This window comes from Lynx canadensis, chromosome F1, assembly GCF_007474595.2.
Source record: "Lynx canadensis isolate LIC74 chromosome F1, mLynCan4.pri.v2, whole genome shotgun sequence".
NCBI lineage: Eukaryota > Metazoa > Chordata > Mammalia > Carnivora > Felidae > Lynx > Lynx canadensis.
In genome coordinates, this window is record NC_044319.2 from 47,737,431 (window position 1) to 47,752,916 (window position 15,486).

The following is a 15,486-nucleotide window of genomic DNA, read 5'->3' on the forward strand; positions in this document are numbered from 1 at the left end:
AATAACCACTCAATAAGTACTTGCTGAATGTTCAGAGGACAGTACAGAAAGATAATACTCTTGAGCATGGTCTTTCCATTATGCAAAAGACTCCATGCAAATCAGTATTACTGTTAAAGTCATGGAACTCATTATGTAACAAGACAGCTATTAACGACTTAACGGTAGTAAACACTCCAAGAAAGGTTACGACCAAACAGTCTCATATTGATTTATTCATACTATCATATGATTATATCAATTTATTCATACTCACCAATTTATATTCTATTAATTGTACCAACTTATAGTTTTATTCATATTCTTTAAGACAGCAAATTAATGATTACTCACTCATACAGGTAAGCACCTACTATTAACCACTGTTCTAAATACTGTGTATTTAACTACCTGCCCCCTTAGAGTTTACCCTCTAGTGGGGCAGACAAATAATATATAAGTAAACCAATATATAATTTCAAGTCAATGTAAGGGATTTGACAAAATATAAATTAGGAAGATACTATACACAGATGGATGTATGTGGAAAAACAACACTATTTTCTTTTTTAGTGATAAATTCTTTCTGACAGATTATTAAAGCACAGATTGAGGTGGTAAAAAGTAAGACATGTGACAATGTAGAGAAACAGAACTGAACACAAAAAATAGCAAGTACAAAGGCTTGAAAAGTCAGGATAGTTAAAAGAATCAATAAGACTGGACCGCTGTGAGCAAATGAAAGTTGGAAGAAGATGAGGCCACAGATATTTAGGCAGAAGCAAAATCACCTAGGTCAGGATAAGGAGTATGAGCTTTATCCTACATGTGACGGGAAGCCACAAGATGGACTTGAGCAGGTAAGTGAATCAAGCTTATATGTGTTTTTCAAAACAGATCACTCTAGTGGGTAGGCAAAGACTATACTAGAAAATACAGAGTAGGGTACTGTGAAAAGGCTATACAACTCTAAAGGGGAAGGATGGAACATAGTGGGAGTAGAATGGTTAAGAAACTCATCCTTTTAAAGAAAAGGACCTGCTCACAAAATGAGATGTGAGAAAAAAGTAATCAAAGATTTCCCCAGGGTTTCTGGCCTCAGCAACTACATGAATGGTATGCCATTTACTGAGATGGGAACAGTGGGAGACCAGACCTATTTTGTTTGAGGGGAGAAGGAAAAGAGGAAATTGGCATTCTATTTCAGATACATTGAATTTCAGATACCTATTAAATATCCAAGGAAAGATGTGGAGTGGATTTATAATTTAAAGCTTAGAAATAGGATGAATATAAGGAAGTAAGCAAAAGAAAATGAGAGATGGACAATGAATAGAAAGAGAACCAAAAGAATCAGGTGCCCCAAATGCCAAGCTAAGAAAGGGTTTCCAAAAGGAAGCAGTCAACAGTATCTAATGCTGTTGAGAGATCAAGCAAGATACAGATAAGAGAGACCAAAGGAATGAGTAACCCTTAAGTCAGTGTTAACCACACAACAGTGATATAAGTGGGACATGAACAGGAAAGCCAAACCGGAATGGATTCAAGAGGGAAGCAGTGATATCACACAACTGTTACAAAGAATTTTGCAATAAAAAGGAAAAAACAAACAGTACAGTAGATAGTAGGAATGGAGGGGGGGGTCAAAAAACCATTTTTAAATGAGATCTTGCTGTATGCACTTTAAAGGGAATGATGCAGAGGAAAAGAGGAAGATGATGACGCAAGGCAGAAGCAATAATTTACAAAAGCAGAGTCTTTGAGAGTGTGAAAGGAAATGGAATCTACAGACAGAGAAATGGTGACCGGTCTTAGGAATGAAGGTAGTGTATTCACCATAACAGAAAAAAAAAAGGAGAGCATATGCACATAGCCGCTGGAAGGTTAATTTTTTAGTGGAAATACAAATTCTCTTCCCATTGCTTCTTATTTCACAGGAGAAAGAAAGAAACAATGGCTATTTAAGAGTGAGAGCAATTTAAAAATTACTCACATGCTTCACCATTGAGATATCCAAGCAGATCTTTTCGGTCAGGTCTTCTAACCACAGGAATATTTTCAGTCTGAAATCAAAATTTTTAATTAGTTATCAAATCAACAACAATTACAAGAAATATAATAAAAACAAACATTGTGTAATATCTGAATTTTATTCCAACAGATCTTGGTAATATTTATTCAGAATCTTACCTTTAAAGAACTACTAGGCTAAAAAAATCTAACCCAAGTCTTCAAAATTTTAAGGATATTAATTTTTAATAACTTCATTCTTGAAATTCAATTAAGATACCTAAAAGATAATCATTAGAAACAATGACCAATCCCTCTTCAAAATATCAATTCCAGTCTTTTTTGTTCCCTTGGCTTACTTTAAGTATTTTTTTATTTTATTCATGATACTTTGCATGCATATTTGAGGTAATTATCTTTTTAGCCCCATTGCTTGATCATTACATGCAATGTTTCCAAAGTGCTTTCTTTTCTCAAACACAAAACAGACTTCTCAAAATATTCTACTTGAATTCTGAAATACACTAACTTAGCCATAAAAACTAAATTTTCAAAACAACAGGTATACTGTTTAAGCGTGGGAAAAAATTTAGGACATTATACAGCAAAACATTAATGTCAGTTGCTTACTTTCCATGCTACATATTTCTTTTTTATCTTTGAATGCACACAAATTCTGTAAGGAAGGGGAAAAGACTAAAAAATTAAATCTGGAAAATGTACGTATTTTGGTAAAATGGATAATTTTCCTTAAATCTCCTACGTTAGTCATTGTAAAGAGGTGTACTGACAAATAGAGCTGTATACTTTAGTCACCAGGTCATCTTGAGGCCATGAATTCAATGAATCCTGTAATTACCACAATTTTCAATATCATTTTTATAATGTAAACAAACAACTAAGGGGCACCTGAGTGGCTCAGTCAGTTAAGCGTCTGGCTTCAGCTCAGGTCATGATCTCATGGTTCGTGGGTTCAAGCCCCACATTGAGCTCTGTGCTGACGGCTCAGAGCCTGGAGCCTGCTTCAGATTCTGTAACTCCCTCTCTTTCTGTCCCTCCCGTTCATGCTCTCTCAACAATAAACATTAAAAAAAAAAAAAAATTAAAAAAAAAAACTAAGAAAGCCTGGTGGCTGCAAGATTATATAATTAAAATCCCTTTGTCACTTTATATACACAATGATAAATAACCAGAATCCTTAGTAACTTCGGCTATTTATCTTATATTGTGTACTAATTACATTTCACTTCAAACATTCTGCACACACTCCCTGATGATAGAGTTTAACTATATGTAATCATTTAAAATTAACCTTTTTTTTAAAGGGTAGGCTAAATTTTAATTTCTGCTAGGAGTATAAACATTTAAGAGCCCACAGGTTTTTGTGTGCTTGTTTTTAAAAACTAGTCTACATGAAGTATCATAAATAGCTAAAAGATTTGAATTAATTTTGTTAAGTTACTGTTTCTAAGTCTGATAACATACTTCATTATTTGGTTAATAATGAATTATGGACATAATACAGCCAACTGAAAAAGATATAAGTCTACTCACACTAAAATAGGAGCTATGGGTCCAGAAAACTTGCATCAGACATGGTCTGCTCACAAGAAAGAGCAAGTAGCACAGTGGAGGAAAAAAAATTTGTAGAACCCTAGAACTGTAGAATTCTGCCCTTTCAATCTGCCAAGTATTTAAGAAAAACAAAAGACTTAAATCTTATGTGAGCAAGGGTCCCAAGGTCCACAGTAACAATTACAGCCATCAGTTATAGTTATAACTATTTGCCAAGAACATAATCTCTATATATAAACCAAGCATCTGGATCATCTTTATTACCACAAAATGAATGGATATAGCCAACAATACATTCTAACTACTGCCTAATTCAGATTTTAAAGATTTAAGATGAAGTAACATAACTTCATAAAGATGCTGTTATTTTTATCCCACTATTTCCCAAATCTCAATACGTAGTTTCACCCTACGTATTTTTTTTCTATATGTATTAAACGCTGAATATTTCCCATTCAGAAAAGCAGAGTTCAAATACTGAGATGCTGAAGGCAAGAAAAACTGGAAACAAATGAATTTATCAATAAAGTTCAAAAGAGGTTTATTAAACAGATTAAAAATTAATTTTAAAGTGGTCTGTTAGGGGCACTTGGGTTTGGTTAGGTCTCTGGCACTTGATTTTGGCTCAGGTCGTGACTCATGGTTGTGAGATTGAGCCCCCCATCAGCGTGAAGCCTACTTGGGATTCTCATTCTCTTCACTCGCTCTCTCTCTCTCTCTCTGCTCTTCCCCTGCTCATGTGAACACACACACACACACTCTCTCCCTCTAATAATAATAATAAAGTTGTCTGTTAATCTTGATTCTGAAACCCAAAAAAAGTTTTTTTTAAGTTTATTTATTTTGAGAGAGAGAAGGAGAATGAATGGGGGAGGAGCAGAGAAAGAGAGAATCCCAAACAGGCTCTAAGCTGTCAGCACAGCTTACAAACTCAAACTCACAAACTGTGGTATCATGACCTGAGCCAAAATCAAGAATCAGACGCTTAACCAACTGAGCCACCCAGGCACACCCCAAAAAAGTATTCTTGAGATCAGAGTTCTGAATATCAGGGTCCTTCTACAGGCTTATATATATTTTTTTTAATATTCCTATAAATATCTTCAAAACTTCTGTTCTTGTAAACAGCGCCCACATTTTACACGAAAGTCACAGATCTAAAAACATGCAAAGATCTAATTTTGAACTTCTAGTGGGCTTTCATACAGATGAACCTTTTATTTTTTTGATTTGAAACCCATGAGGGAAGTGATCCATGCCAAATAATACCTATTAACCAAAAAAAAAAAAAAAAAAAATTAAGTTTTAAAATGAATTTTACTTACGGCGGCACGTCGGACATAAACAGGATGAGAAAGGTGCACATTATTAAGTAGAAACAAGATAGAATCCAATGTGTAGTACTCTCTGGGCTGGCCTTCCTTTCCAGTCCTGAAATAATTAAGATTTTTACTCAATTTTAATTCAACTCCTTAGACTTGTATGTATGAATTTATCTATATTCACTTTGCTACTCAAGAATGGATTTAACATGGTTAACAAAAATACACATAAAGGATGAAATCTAGTAAGCGGAACTGTCATTAAAGTAAAAGAACACAAAGGTAGAAAATGAAAAAAAAAGAAAGCACACCATATTCATACTCTAAGGTACTACACACTTTTTAGAATTTGGCCCAAACTTCATTTTGCTCTTTGCCAATAAAGAGAGAAACCTAGTCAGTTACAGAGTGGAGAGAATCCACAAGAGAAAAACTGATTAGAAGAAGCACAACTCTAAACTTACTAGAAATTTATTCTTTGTCTCCTAAATAAGATACTGCTAAAGAACATCCTTAACATTCTTACAGCAAACACAATAATAAATTTCAGAGGTATAATTCTTATGACATCCCTTAAATTAAACCAATGATGCAACAAAAATCATAATTCTACTTGTGGTAAAGCAATGCTGTATAAAGGTTTATTTTTTTTTAATGTTTATTTGAGAGAGAGACGGGGAGGGAGAACACAAGCGGGGGCAGGGAGAGAGGGAGAGAGGGAGAGAGGGAGAGAGGGAGAGAGGGAGAGAGGGAGAGAGGGAGAGAGGGAGAGAGGGAGAGAGGGAGAGAGAATCCCAAACAGACTCTGTGCTGTCAGTACATAGCCCAATATGCGGCCCAGACTCACGAACCGTGAAATCATGACCAGAACCAACTCAAGAGCCGGACGCCTTACCGACTGGGCCACCCAGGCACCCCAATGCAGTCTAGAGGTGCAAGCTCTTTAACAAAACTGCATAATACTATTGCCTCAACAATATTTGTGTCCAATCTCACTCTTCCTACTACATTCCCATCTAAAAAACGTCAGCATATTATTTGACCTCATCTGAATACAGTACAATATAGTCAACCCTCATCTACATTTCTCTAGCCTTCATTTCCACTTTTCCTATGAATTGACATTATTTCAAACCATACATCACTACCAGTTACTGTACAATAACATGTAATATCCAGGTAATCAGGGTTTTTAACAATACAGAAAAGCAAAGTAATAGAACGTACTACATGCAATAAGGATAAGTATTGCTTAAAGTTCCGAAGTTGGACATATGTACATGTGCATAAAGAAATGAATAACAAAACAAAAATATGTTTAGTGGTGTAATTCACTATTGTTAAAGTTTGAAATTATTCTAAGCACCCCTTTTTCACTACTAGCTTCACTGAAATGCTATCAAAATATTCCCTTTCCAGCTCTCATGGCTTTAAGCATACAGTTCCCTGTCCTTTTTAAGACCTAACCCATCATGTCACCCTCAAAGTTCCTAACTCACTCTTTAAGGCTTACTCATCTGTTCATTCACTTGTTCAAGAAAATTTGTAGCCTGTCTACACGCCAAACATATTTCTATGAAACCCTTCCTACTACCCCAAGCTAGAAGTGATTACTCTCAACAGCCAGAATGCAATTCTTACCAAGTTATGTTTTATTTCACCTACTCTGATTAAGTTAACCTCCCCTGAGTCAGGAACCAAGGTGCTAAGAATTTTCTATTTCTCAAATTGAACCACCCTACATCCTGAGTACTTCTAAACCATTTTTTAAAGAAAAAAAATAAATCCGTTAAAATTCCAATCAAATGTAATTCTGTCTGTGCAAATTTTTTTTGACAGGACAAAACGCAAGAAACTCAGAATGATGTCATTGCATCAACGTTTCATAAAGCTGATCAAATCATAAGTCCTCAGGGCCAAAAAGCTAGAAACCAACAAACTAAATTTTCCCCAGCTTTTCATCAACTCTTCACAAAACCCAGTGCTTCCACTCAATCAAGCAAAATGAGTATGGAAGTTCTAGCCCAAGGTTCTAACCATCCAGATGAAATACCAAAGAGAGAGATATCACCTTTAAAAAGGCCCCAAACCATTATCAGACCTATCTCTAGATATTTTCCTTAATGCCTTCAATTCAAAAAGCCCCGCGTAGATCAACGTTCCCAAATATTTCTTGTTAAAACCCATTTCCTACAAGCACACACCATCATCAATATCTTACTTAGATCTGTAAAGCCCACTCCATTTTACCAATAACTTTCTCCCTGAAGAAATTCCTGCCTTCACCTCTAATACGGATTTTGAGGACTCTTCCAAAGTGACCAAATCTTTTTCCCGTTCTAATCTCACATAGTTAGCTCCCTTCTCTCTACCTCAGGGAATTACGAAAGGAAAAAGAAACAGACCAGGAGCTGCAAGGGGCAGGTGGGATAGTGACAACACATGGTAGCCTCGAAGAGAAAGAAAAAACTAAACACAAAAAGACGTCTCTAGGACCGGACGGTACGCCCCTTTCTGCACCTACACACGTCGGTAAAAACGAACTAGGAAAGTCAGAAACTCCTGTGGTACCTTCCCCTTTGGCGTCCCAAAGACTTAAAGAACTGGAGATGCACCTCCTCCTATTTCCTCCTCACCTAAAAGTGTAACTTCTTTTCTTGAGAAAAACTTTTACCCAGAGACCCGTTTTTTCTCCATCCCCAAAGGGAATCGGGGAGAGGGGTTAGGAAAGAGGTCGCCTGGGGGCGCCCAACTCTGCCCGGCCAACCCCAGGCCACAGCCATGCCAGACTTACCCCCAAACTACATAGTTGGTCTTCACATTCTTGGGCCAGGAGAACTCGCCGAAGATCACCTCGTCTCCCTTCACCACAATCTCCTTCTTCTGGATGTTGTACTGTCGCAGGACGCTGAGCACGTCCGCCATCTTCCCCCCCCTCGCCGCCGCCGCCGCCGCCGGCCCCGGGCGAAGCCGCCGCCGCCGCGCCTGCCTCCTTCTTCCCCTGTCGCCTCGCCCTCTTCCTCCTCCTCCTCCGCCGCCGCCGCCGCCGCCGCGAACCAACAGCAGCCGCACTAGCAGCCGTCCTCGCCTACGACAGCAGCAGGGGCAGTAGACACCCAGGCCGCCGAGGACCCCGCGCTATAAGGCAAGGCCCCGCCGCCGGCTGCCCGCGGAGAACGCCTGACTGCGCGCCTCCAGCCAGGCCGCCGCCAGGGGGAGCCACGACCGACCAGGAACACGCCCCTCCCAGACTCCCACTCGGCACCGGGCCGAATCCCGGCCCGAAACTCGGAGCGCAGGGACACCGCGCCCATGTACGGAGCACGTACGGGGAATACTGCCGGGCGCACGCGCGCGGACACGTACCTCGTCCGTCGTCCCTCGCAGCGCGCACGCGACTAGCGACAGGTGCGCGCGCACCTGCAAGGAAGCCCGGGAATTCTGTCCCCAAACTACGCACTGGGTGACCGCCCACCCACCTTGACTGCGGCCAAGGGCTCTCGGGCCGTTCCTTGGGCGAGAGTGGAGCTTAGCAAAAGGTTTCCAGAACGCTAAGATTACCTTCCCAACTAAAGGGGACCCATCAAATGGCCTGTAGGTCTTAGTGACCCGATTAAGCCCCTTTAGAAGGGTGAGGTTTGTGGAGGCGGGGTACGGTTTGGGGGTTGTTTTTTGTTTTTAGTGTATTCACGTAGTGGTAAAGACCTAGTCCGGAGGAGACCAATCCCGGGTACCTGTATTTGTTACGTGCTGCTTGACCTTGGACAAGATACATACCTTCTTACAGCATTAATTGGCTAGTGGAAAAAAGAACTTAGTATGAGAATAAGATGAAAGAAAGCATCTAGCAAATCAACAAAATATCATAAATGTTGATCTTCCACTTCAGTTCCTTGGATGATGACTTTTTCCATCCTGGCCCCTTCTTCCTGCCAGGCCCAAAGCGGTACCCTTAAATAGCTCTATTCAAAGATGCTAATGAAAAGGAGAACACAAACTCCAAGCTGTCAGAACACTTTCGGATTACTTGATTTTTTATTGGCACTCAGAAGGCTAAAGGGTGTCCTTGCTGTGCTGGAAACAATGAAATAAATTCAATATACTGTGGCCTGTATACCTTAAACTGAACATATTCCGTGGGGGCCATAATTTTTTTTATCCCTTTTACTATAGTGGAAAGGGGAGGGAGGGAGGCTATTTCTTGACTGACATAACCAAATACTTTGATCTGCTTTGAAAGGGATCCATTTTTATTATGTGCACTACAGAGAGATATAGAAGTGTATGGTTTATTTCCTATACTATCTATAGCGAGTTTCCAAATGAATTTGAGAAATTTTGTCTATTCTGCAAATGTTCCATCCCTGTGGTAGATTCCTGAATCTCACCACAAAAACAGACACAATGAAGCAGTTACTACTCTCTAATCTCCCATAGTGTCTATTCATACTTGTATGAGAGCACCCAGTATTACTTGAGAGCCCACATTAGTTTCCTTGCTTGCCTCATCCTGCAAAACTAAAGGGCAATAGACCTGTATCATCATATCCTAGTGTCTAGCACATTATTGGCTCTTAGAAAATGTTAAATTAATAAATGGATAGATGAGTTCAACAAACTCAGTATTTAATGGGTAGAAGAGCCAATAATAGTCTACTCAAATGACTCTTTTAATTTTATTTCATACACAAATAATGACTATATGAGTCCATTCAGACTGCTATAAGAGAATACCATAGGCTGGGTGGCTTATAAACAACAGAAATTCATTCTCATAGTTCTAGAGGTTAGGAAATCCAAGGTCAAGATGCCAGAAGATTCATTGTCTGGTAAAAGCCTGCTTTCTGGTTCATAGACCTCTGACTTCACATTGCATACTCACATGGTGGAAAGAAAAAAGGAGCTTTCTGGAGTCTTTTTTATAATGTCCTAATCACCTTTCAGAGGCCTCATCCTAACACCATCACCTTGGGTTTAGGATTTCAACATATGAAGGGGGATGGGGTGGGTGACCACAAACATTCAATCTATAGCAATGACCAGACAGTCTTTCTTTTAGGAAAAATTGTGGTTCTGAAGATAGCGATTCTTAAACTCAGTGTAATGAGATATGGCATTAGTAATTTGTTGCTTATAACAGTTAAAGAAATGCATGGATCATTTTGTTTTTATTTAAACCCTGTGCCATTACCCCAGTAATATTGGTTCAGTAATGTTCGTGCCAAAATACAATCAATAAAAGACAAGATTAGGGGCACCTGGGGGGTTCAGTCAGTTAAGCATCCGACTTTGGCTCAGGCCATGATCTCACAGCTTGTGTGTTAAGCTCCAAGTCGGGCACTGTGCTGACAGCTCAGAGCCTGGAGCCTGCTTCAGATTCTTTGTCTCCCTCTCTCTCTGCCCCTCCCCTGCTCACACTTTGTCTCTCTCAAAAATAAATAAACATTTAAAAATTTTGTATCATAGAAGAAAAGATTAGCACTAGATCTGAAAACTTAGAAAATTAACTAGAAAAAAAATTAGAAAATCAGTCTTGTTTCTTTGTCTTGGGCGAAAGCTTCCCACTTCTCCAGTCATCAGCATCTGAAAAATTCCTAACAATTCTCAGTTTGAATTCTCCTGAGAATAAATGTCTAGCAATTGGGATAAAGTGGTACATCTTTTTAGTTGAAAACCATGGATGAGAGCTCATTACCTTAGAGTTTTGCTGCTATGTCCATTGTTAACAATACCTGATAAGATCCTTTCCATCAATGTCCAAGAATGGTTGTATTCTGATACCTTTACCAGATGACTAAATATCCAGGTTTTAAATTAGGAAGGGTTTGTTAAAGTACGTATTTTGAAAATGCAGCTTGAACTTTCTAGTGATAATTCTGGAGGGATCACAAATCACTTGTAGTATTTATTCATATTAGTCTGTAATAAATAGAATCTAGGATTAGGAGTAAATGTTTCAAGGGCGCATGGGTGACTCAGTTGGTTAAGCGTCGACTCTTGATTTTGCCTCGTTATGATCTCTGCGCTGAAAGCTCAAGGCCTGCTTGGGATTCTCTAATTCCCTCTCTCTCTGCTCCTCCCCAGCTTGCTCACTCACTCAAATAATTAAACAGTAAAAGGAAAGGAAAGGAGAGGAGAGGGGAGAAGAGGAGAGGAGAGGAGAGGGGATGGGAGGGGAGGGGAGGGGAGGGGAGGGGAGAGGAGAGGAGAGGAGAGGAGAGGAGAGGAGAGGAGAGGAGAGGAGAGGAGAGGAAAGGAGAGGAAAGGAAAGGAAAGGAAAGGGAAATGGGGTGCTTGGGTGGCTCAGTTAAGCGTCTGACTCTTGATTTCTGCTCAGGGCATGATCTCATGGTTCATGAGTTTGAGCCCCGTGTCAGGCTCTGTGCTAGTAGTGTGGAGCCTGCTTGGGATTCTCTCTCTCCCTCTCTCTCTCTACCCCTCCCCTCTCATGCTCTCTCTCTCTCAAAATAAAAAAATAAACATTTTTTAAAAAGTAAACATTTCAAATGCAAGGGACGGGGGTAAATTGTTAATTCATGAGGAGATAATCCATGGGTTTCAGAGAGGGTAAATCTTATTGACACTGAGACCAACAGCAAAATTAAGGCCATCAAAATTCAAAATTTTCTGAGAGCTTTGCTAATTTTAATTTTAGGATTCCATTAATTCTTTTTCATTTTCCTAAAGTTTGTGGAAGAAAGAGATATGGAGCTATACTTTCCCAGCAAGGAAAAAACGTCTGCCCAATCCTAAGAGTTGACAAATAACCTGAACATATTCATAGCTTATTACTAGAAGAGTTTGTGTAAAATCCATTTTGCAATGTTCAAAGGAGCCTCAAGGCTTTGGCTTCCGTCCATTTCCTATGTTTACAGTCTTGCATGGATTATGTCCTTGATTCATAAAATGCACATTAGAAACATTCTCAGTAATCCCTTTACAATTACTCCACTAATGTTGGTTCCATATTGTTGTTAGTTTATGTCTGCTATTTTGTTTGATATCACGGGGCATTCTGGTGAAAATTCACCTTTTAAATTACATTTTCCTTAGGTAATAGTAAATAAAGCATCTAAATGTGTTTAACTTGTCCATTTTAACAGGTTACTACAGAGGTTAGGGATTCTCTTTGTTTTCAAAGCATTCCAAGGTCATGGGATAATTTATGTCTTATTACACTTCATACACACACACACACACACACACACACACACATACATATACATTAATACTTGAAGATTAGGATTTTATTATGATGAAGACCGCATAGTATTTAAGCTTATCATTATTGAAATATAGAAAACACTCACACACACATAATATATACATGTATACATATATATACTTACATAAACACACATACATATATACTCTTACCTTTTGTAAAGTAATCCGCAACTGGATTAGTTGTGATAGTGGTATGTGAGGGACACAAGGGTGTTTTATAGGAGGTTAGGCAACTACCTGAGAAGTGTGGGTGGAAAAGGCTATGTGACTTACAGAACAATAGGTTTAGTGGAGACCCTAGAACAATTAATTGAAGTTTTCCCATGTTTTACCACCATTTCTTACAGCTCTCAGACAAGATGAGTGTACTTTGGCTACTGGATCTAAAGGAAGTCTGAAATAAGTAATAAATTTACAAAGAGTCAGCACCCCTAGTGCTGTTTCAGACTTTTCATGAACAAAAAGAAAAAAAAAAGATTTTTTTAATCTAAGATCCTGGAAACAAAATATTTTGATAGGCTTCTTTTAACTTTGAAAGTATACAATCATACAAAAATACTTTTATTAACACATTTTGTTTACATATAATTAGCCTAAGAAGATGAATCTCATTTTTTGTTCTCAGTTTTCCCTAACTTTTGTAAACAACAATTTCTCATAATAATCTTTTCAAACTTGAAGAATTCTAGAATACCTAATTATGTTTATTGTCCTTTCAGGTTTAGGGTAAAGGAGCAATTATTTTTGTTTCCTAATGGCCATTTTGGGAGACCTAATGAGAGTTTTGGCATTATTCTGAATCTGGGGCCTAAATTGAGAAGAAGAAAAAATTAAGAATAGTTATTAGAGTAAACAAGAATTTTCTAAGTGTCTAAAGACAACAGGGGTACCTGGGTAGCTCAGTCAGTTGAGTATCCAACTCTTGATTTCAGCTCAGATCATTATTCCATGGTTTGTGAGATCAAGGCCTGCATCAGGCTCAAGCATGGAGCCTGCTTGGGATTCTCTCTTTCTTCCTCTCTCTGCCCCTACCCTGCTCATTCTCTCTCTCTCTCTCTCTCTCTCTCTCTCTCTCTCAAAACAAATTAACATTAAAAATTGTTTTAATTAAAAAAAGATTCTCTTTCCCTCTGCCCCTCTCCCCGCTTGTGCACACACACACTCTCTCTCTCTAAAATAAAAAAAATAATAAGACAAGAAATATTTATAGGCAATATTGTAAAAACATAGCAATAGACAACAATGGTATTAGAAACAGAATGTTTCAAAATTAAAGAGGAGTCTTTTTGGGGTGCCTGTCTGGCTCAGTTAGAAGAGCATGCAACTCTTGATCTCTGGGTCATGAGTTCAAGCCCCACATTGGGTGTAGAGATTATTTAGTAAATAAAACTGTATTTTAAAAAAAGGGGGGGAAGTCTTTTCAAAATGGTTTAAGAATACGTGCTAAAGCACTAAGAATTAACAATTATTTTGATGACAGAAAGGAACCTCTACTAATTTGGGCACTAAATAACTGAATCATTTTACAGAAAAAAACACCCATATTCTAGCCTTACTATTTTTCTACATTATTCACATAACTTTGGCAATATGAGATTTAGAAGTATACCTTTACATACATGTGTATTTAGGCACAAATGAATATATAAATATATAAATAACATATTTGAAGTTTCTAACAATAGCCTTAATATATGTATATTAAATGAAACAAAGTATGGGGCGCCTGGGTGGCGCAGTCGGTTAAGCGTCCGACTTCAGCCAGGTCACGATCTCGCGGTCCGGGAGTTCGAGCCCCGCGTCGGGCTCTGGGCTGATGGCTCAGAGCCTGGAGCCTGTTTCCGATTCTGTGTCTCCCTCTCTCTCTGCCCCTCCCCCGTTCATGCTCTGTCTCTCTCTGTCCCAAAATGAATAAACGTTGAAAAAAAAAAATTAAAAAAAAAAAAAAAAAAGAAACAAAGTATATGTCATATTAAATTTAACATCTTGATAAGCAGTACTACCTCTCGATAAACAGTAATCATATGCATTGTCTACCATACATTCTTGTATTTCTGTGTAATTATTGTCACCTAATGTACATTAGGTGTACATATTAATTATCATACTTACCTGGGGCACCTGGGTGGCTCAGTTAGTTAAGTCTCCGACTTCGGCTCGGGTCATGATCTCCTGGTTTGTGAGTTTGAGCCCCGCGTCGGGCTCTGTGCTGACAGCTCAGAGCCTGGAGCCTGCTTCGGATTCTGTGTCTCCCTCTGTCTCTGCTCCTCCCCAACTCACGCTCTCTCCCTATCTCTCCCTCTCTCAAAAAAAAAAAAATAATAAACATTAATAAAATAATAAACGCAAAGTAACTATCTTCTTTTTTTTAATTTTTAAAACTAGTCTTTTAATAATTTTGTAGTTCTAAATTAAGTCCATAGTAACCTGAGAAAGAAAACAATGGCACTAGGAAAATGCATGAGGATTTATGACATTTTAAAAACCTTTATATGATCATATAAATTTAAAAAAAGGTTTAAACAATTTTTTAATGTTTATCTATTTTTGAGAGAGAAAATGAGAGAGAGAGAGAGAGAGAGAGAGGTGCAGAAGCAGAGACAGAAGGAGACACAGAATCCAAAGCAGGCTCCAGGCTCTGAGTTGTCAGCACAGAGCCCAACGCGAGGCTTGAACCCACAGACAATGAGATCATGACCTGAGCCAAAGTCAGACACCTAACCAACTGAGCCACCCAGGTGCCCCCCAAAAAACTTTTTAAATTTGAATACAGTTGATACAAAATGCCACATTAGTTTCAGGAAAGTAATCATCTTCCTTTTCTCCAAACAAAAGGGAATATCAGAGGACAAAAAACTATGAACAGTTGCTTAGCTATTTTCTTCTGCATGAATGTGCATTTTATATCATTTTAACAATTTTAAGGTAGTAAAGATAAGCACACAGATACATATATAATGTCACCCAGAGACATTTGTGTATTTTGTTAAAGTATTGACATTCTAAGAAGTAAGAATAAAATAAAATTATGTTTAGTAACCGATTTTTAAAAGTTTATTTGAGAAAGAGAAAGAGAGAGAGTTCATGGGAGGGGCAGAAGGAGACAATCTTGTTTTAAATTTTTGAGAGAAAGAGAGCACGAATGAGGGAAAGGAGAAGGGGAAAGCGGGGAGAGGTAGAGAGAATCTCAAGGAGGCTCCATGCTCAGTATGGAGCCGGATGTGGGTCTCGATCCCAGGGTTCTGGGATCATGACCTGAGCTGAAATCAAGAGTCAGATGTTTAATCAACTGAGCCACCCCAGCACCAGAGAGAGAGAGAGAGAGAGAGAGAGAGAGAGAGAGAGAGAGAGAGTATCTTAAGCGGGCTGCATG

General features: G+C 38.6%; 1 protein-coding gene across 3 annotated transcripts in view; it reads right to left on the reverse strand.

Moving 5' to 3' along the window:
- Window positions 1-7,842, reverse strand: part of CDC73 (cell division cycle 73) — a 136,045-nt gene extending 128,203 nt beyond the window's left edge. For 2 of the 3 annotated variants that reach the window (XR_003966049.1, XM_030303182.1), the window contains exons 1-3: window positions 7,681-7,841; window positions 4,890-4,995; window positions 1,973-2,042 (exon numbers count right to left, since the gene is read on the reverse strand). Coding sequence is in view for 2 of the 3 variants with exons in the window: in XM_030303182.1 (XP_030159042.1) it covers window positions 1,973-2,042; window positions 4,890-4,995; window positions 7,681-7,811 (307 nt within the window). In the remaining variant the exon portion in view is untranslated. Of the gene's footprint in view, window positions 1-1,972; window positions 2,043-4,889; window positions 4,996-7,680 lie in introns of all 3 variants that reach the window. The other variant, XM_030303183.1, reaches the window with a different exon arrangement.
- Window positions 7,843-15,486: the final 7,644 nt, after the last annotated feature.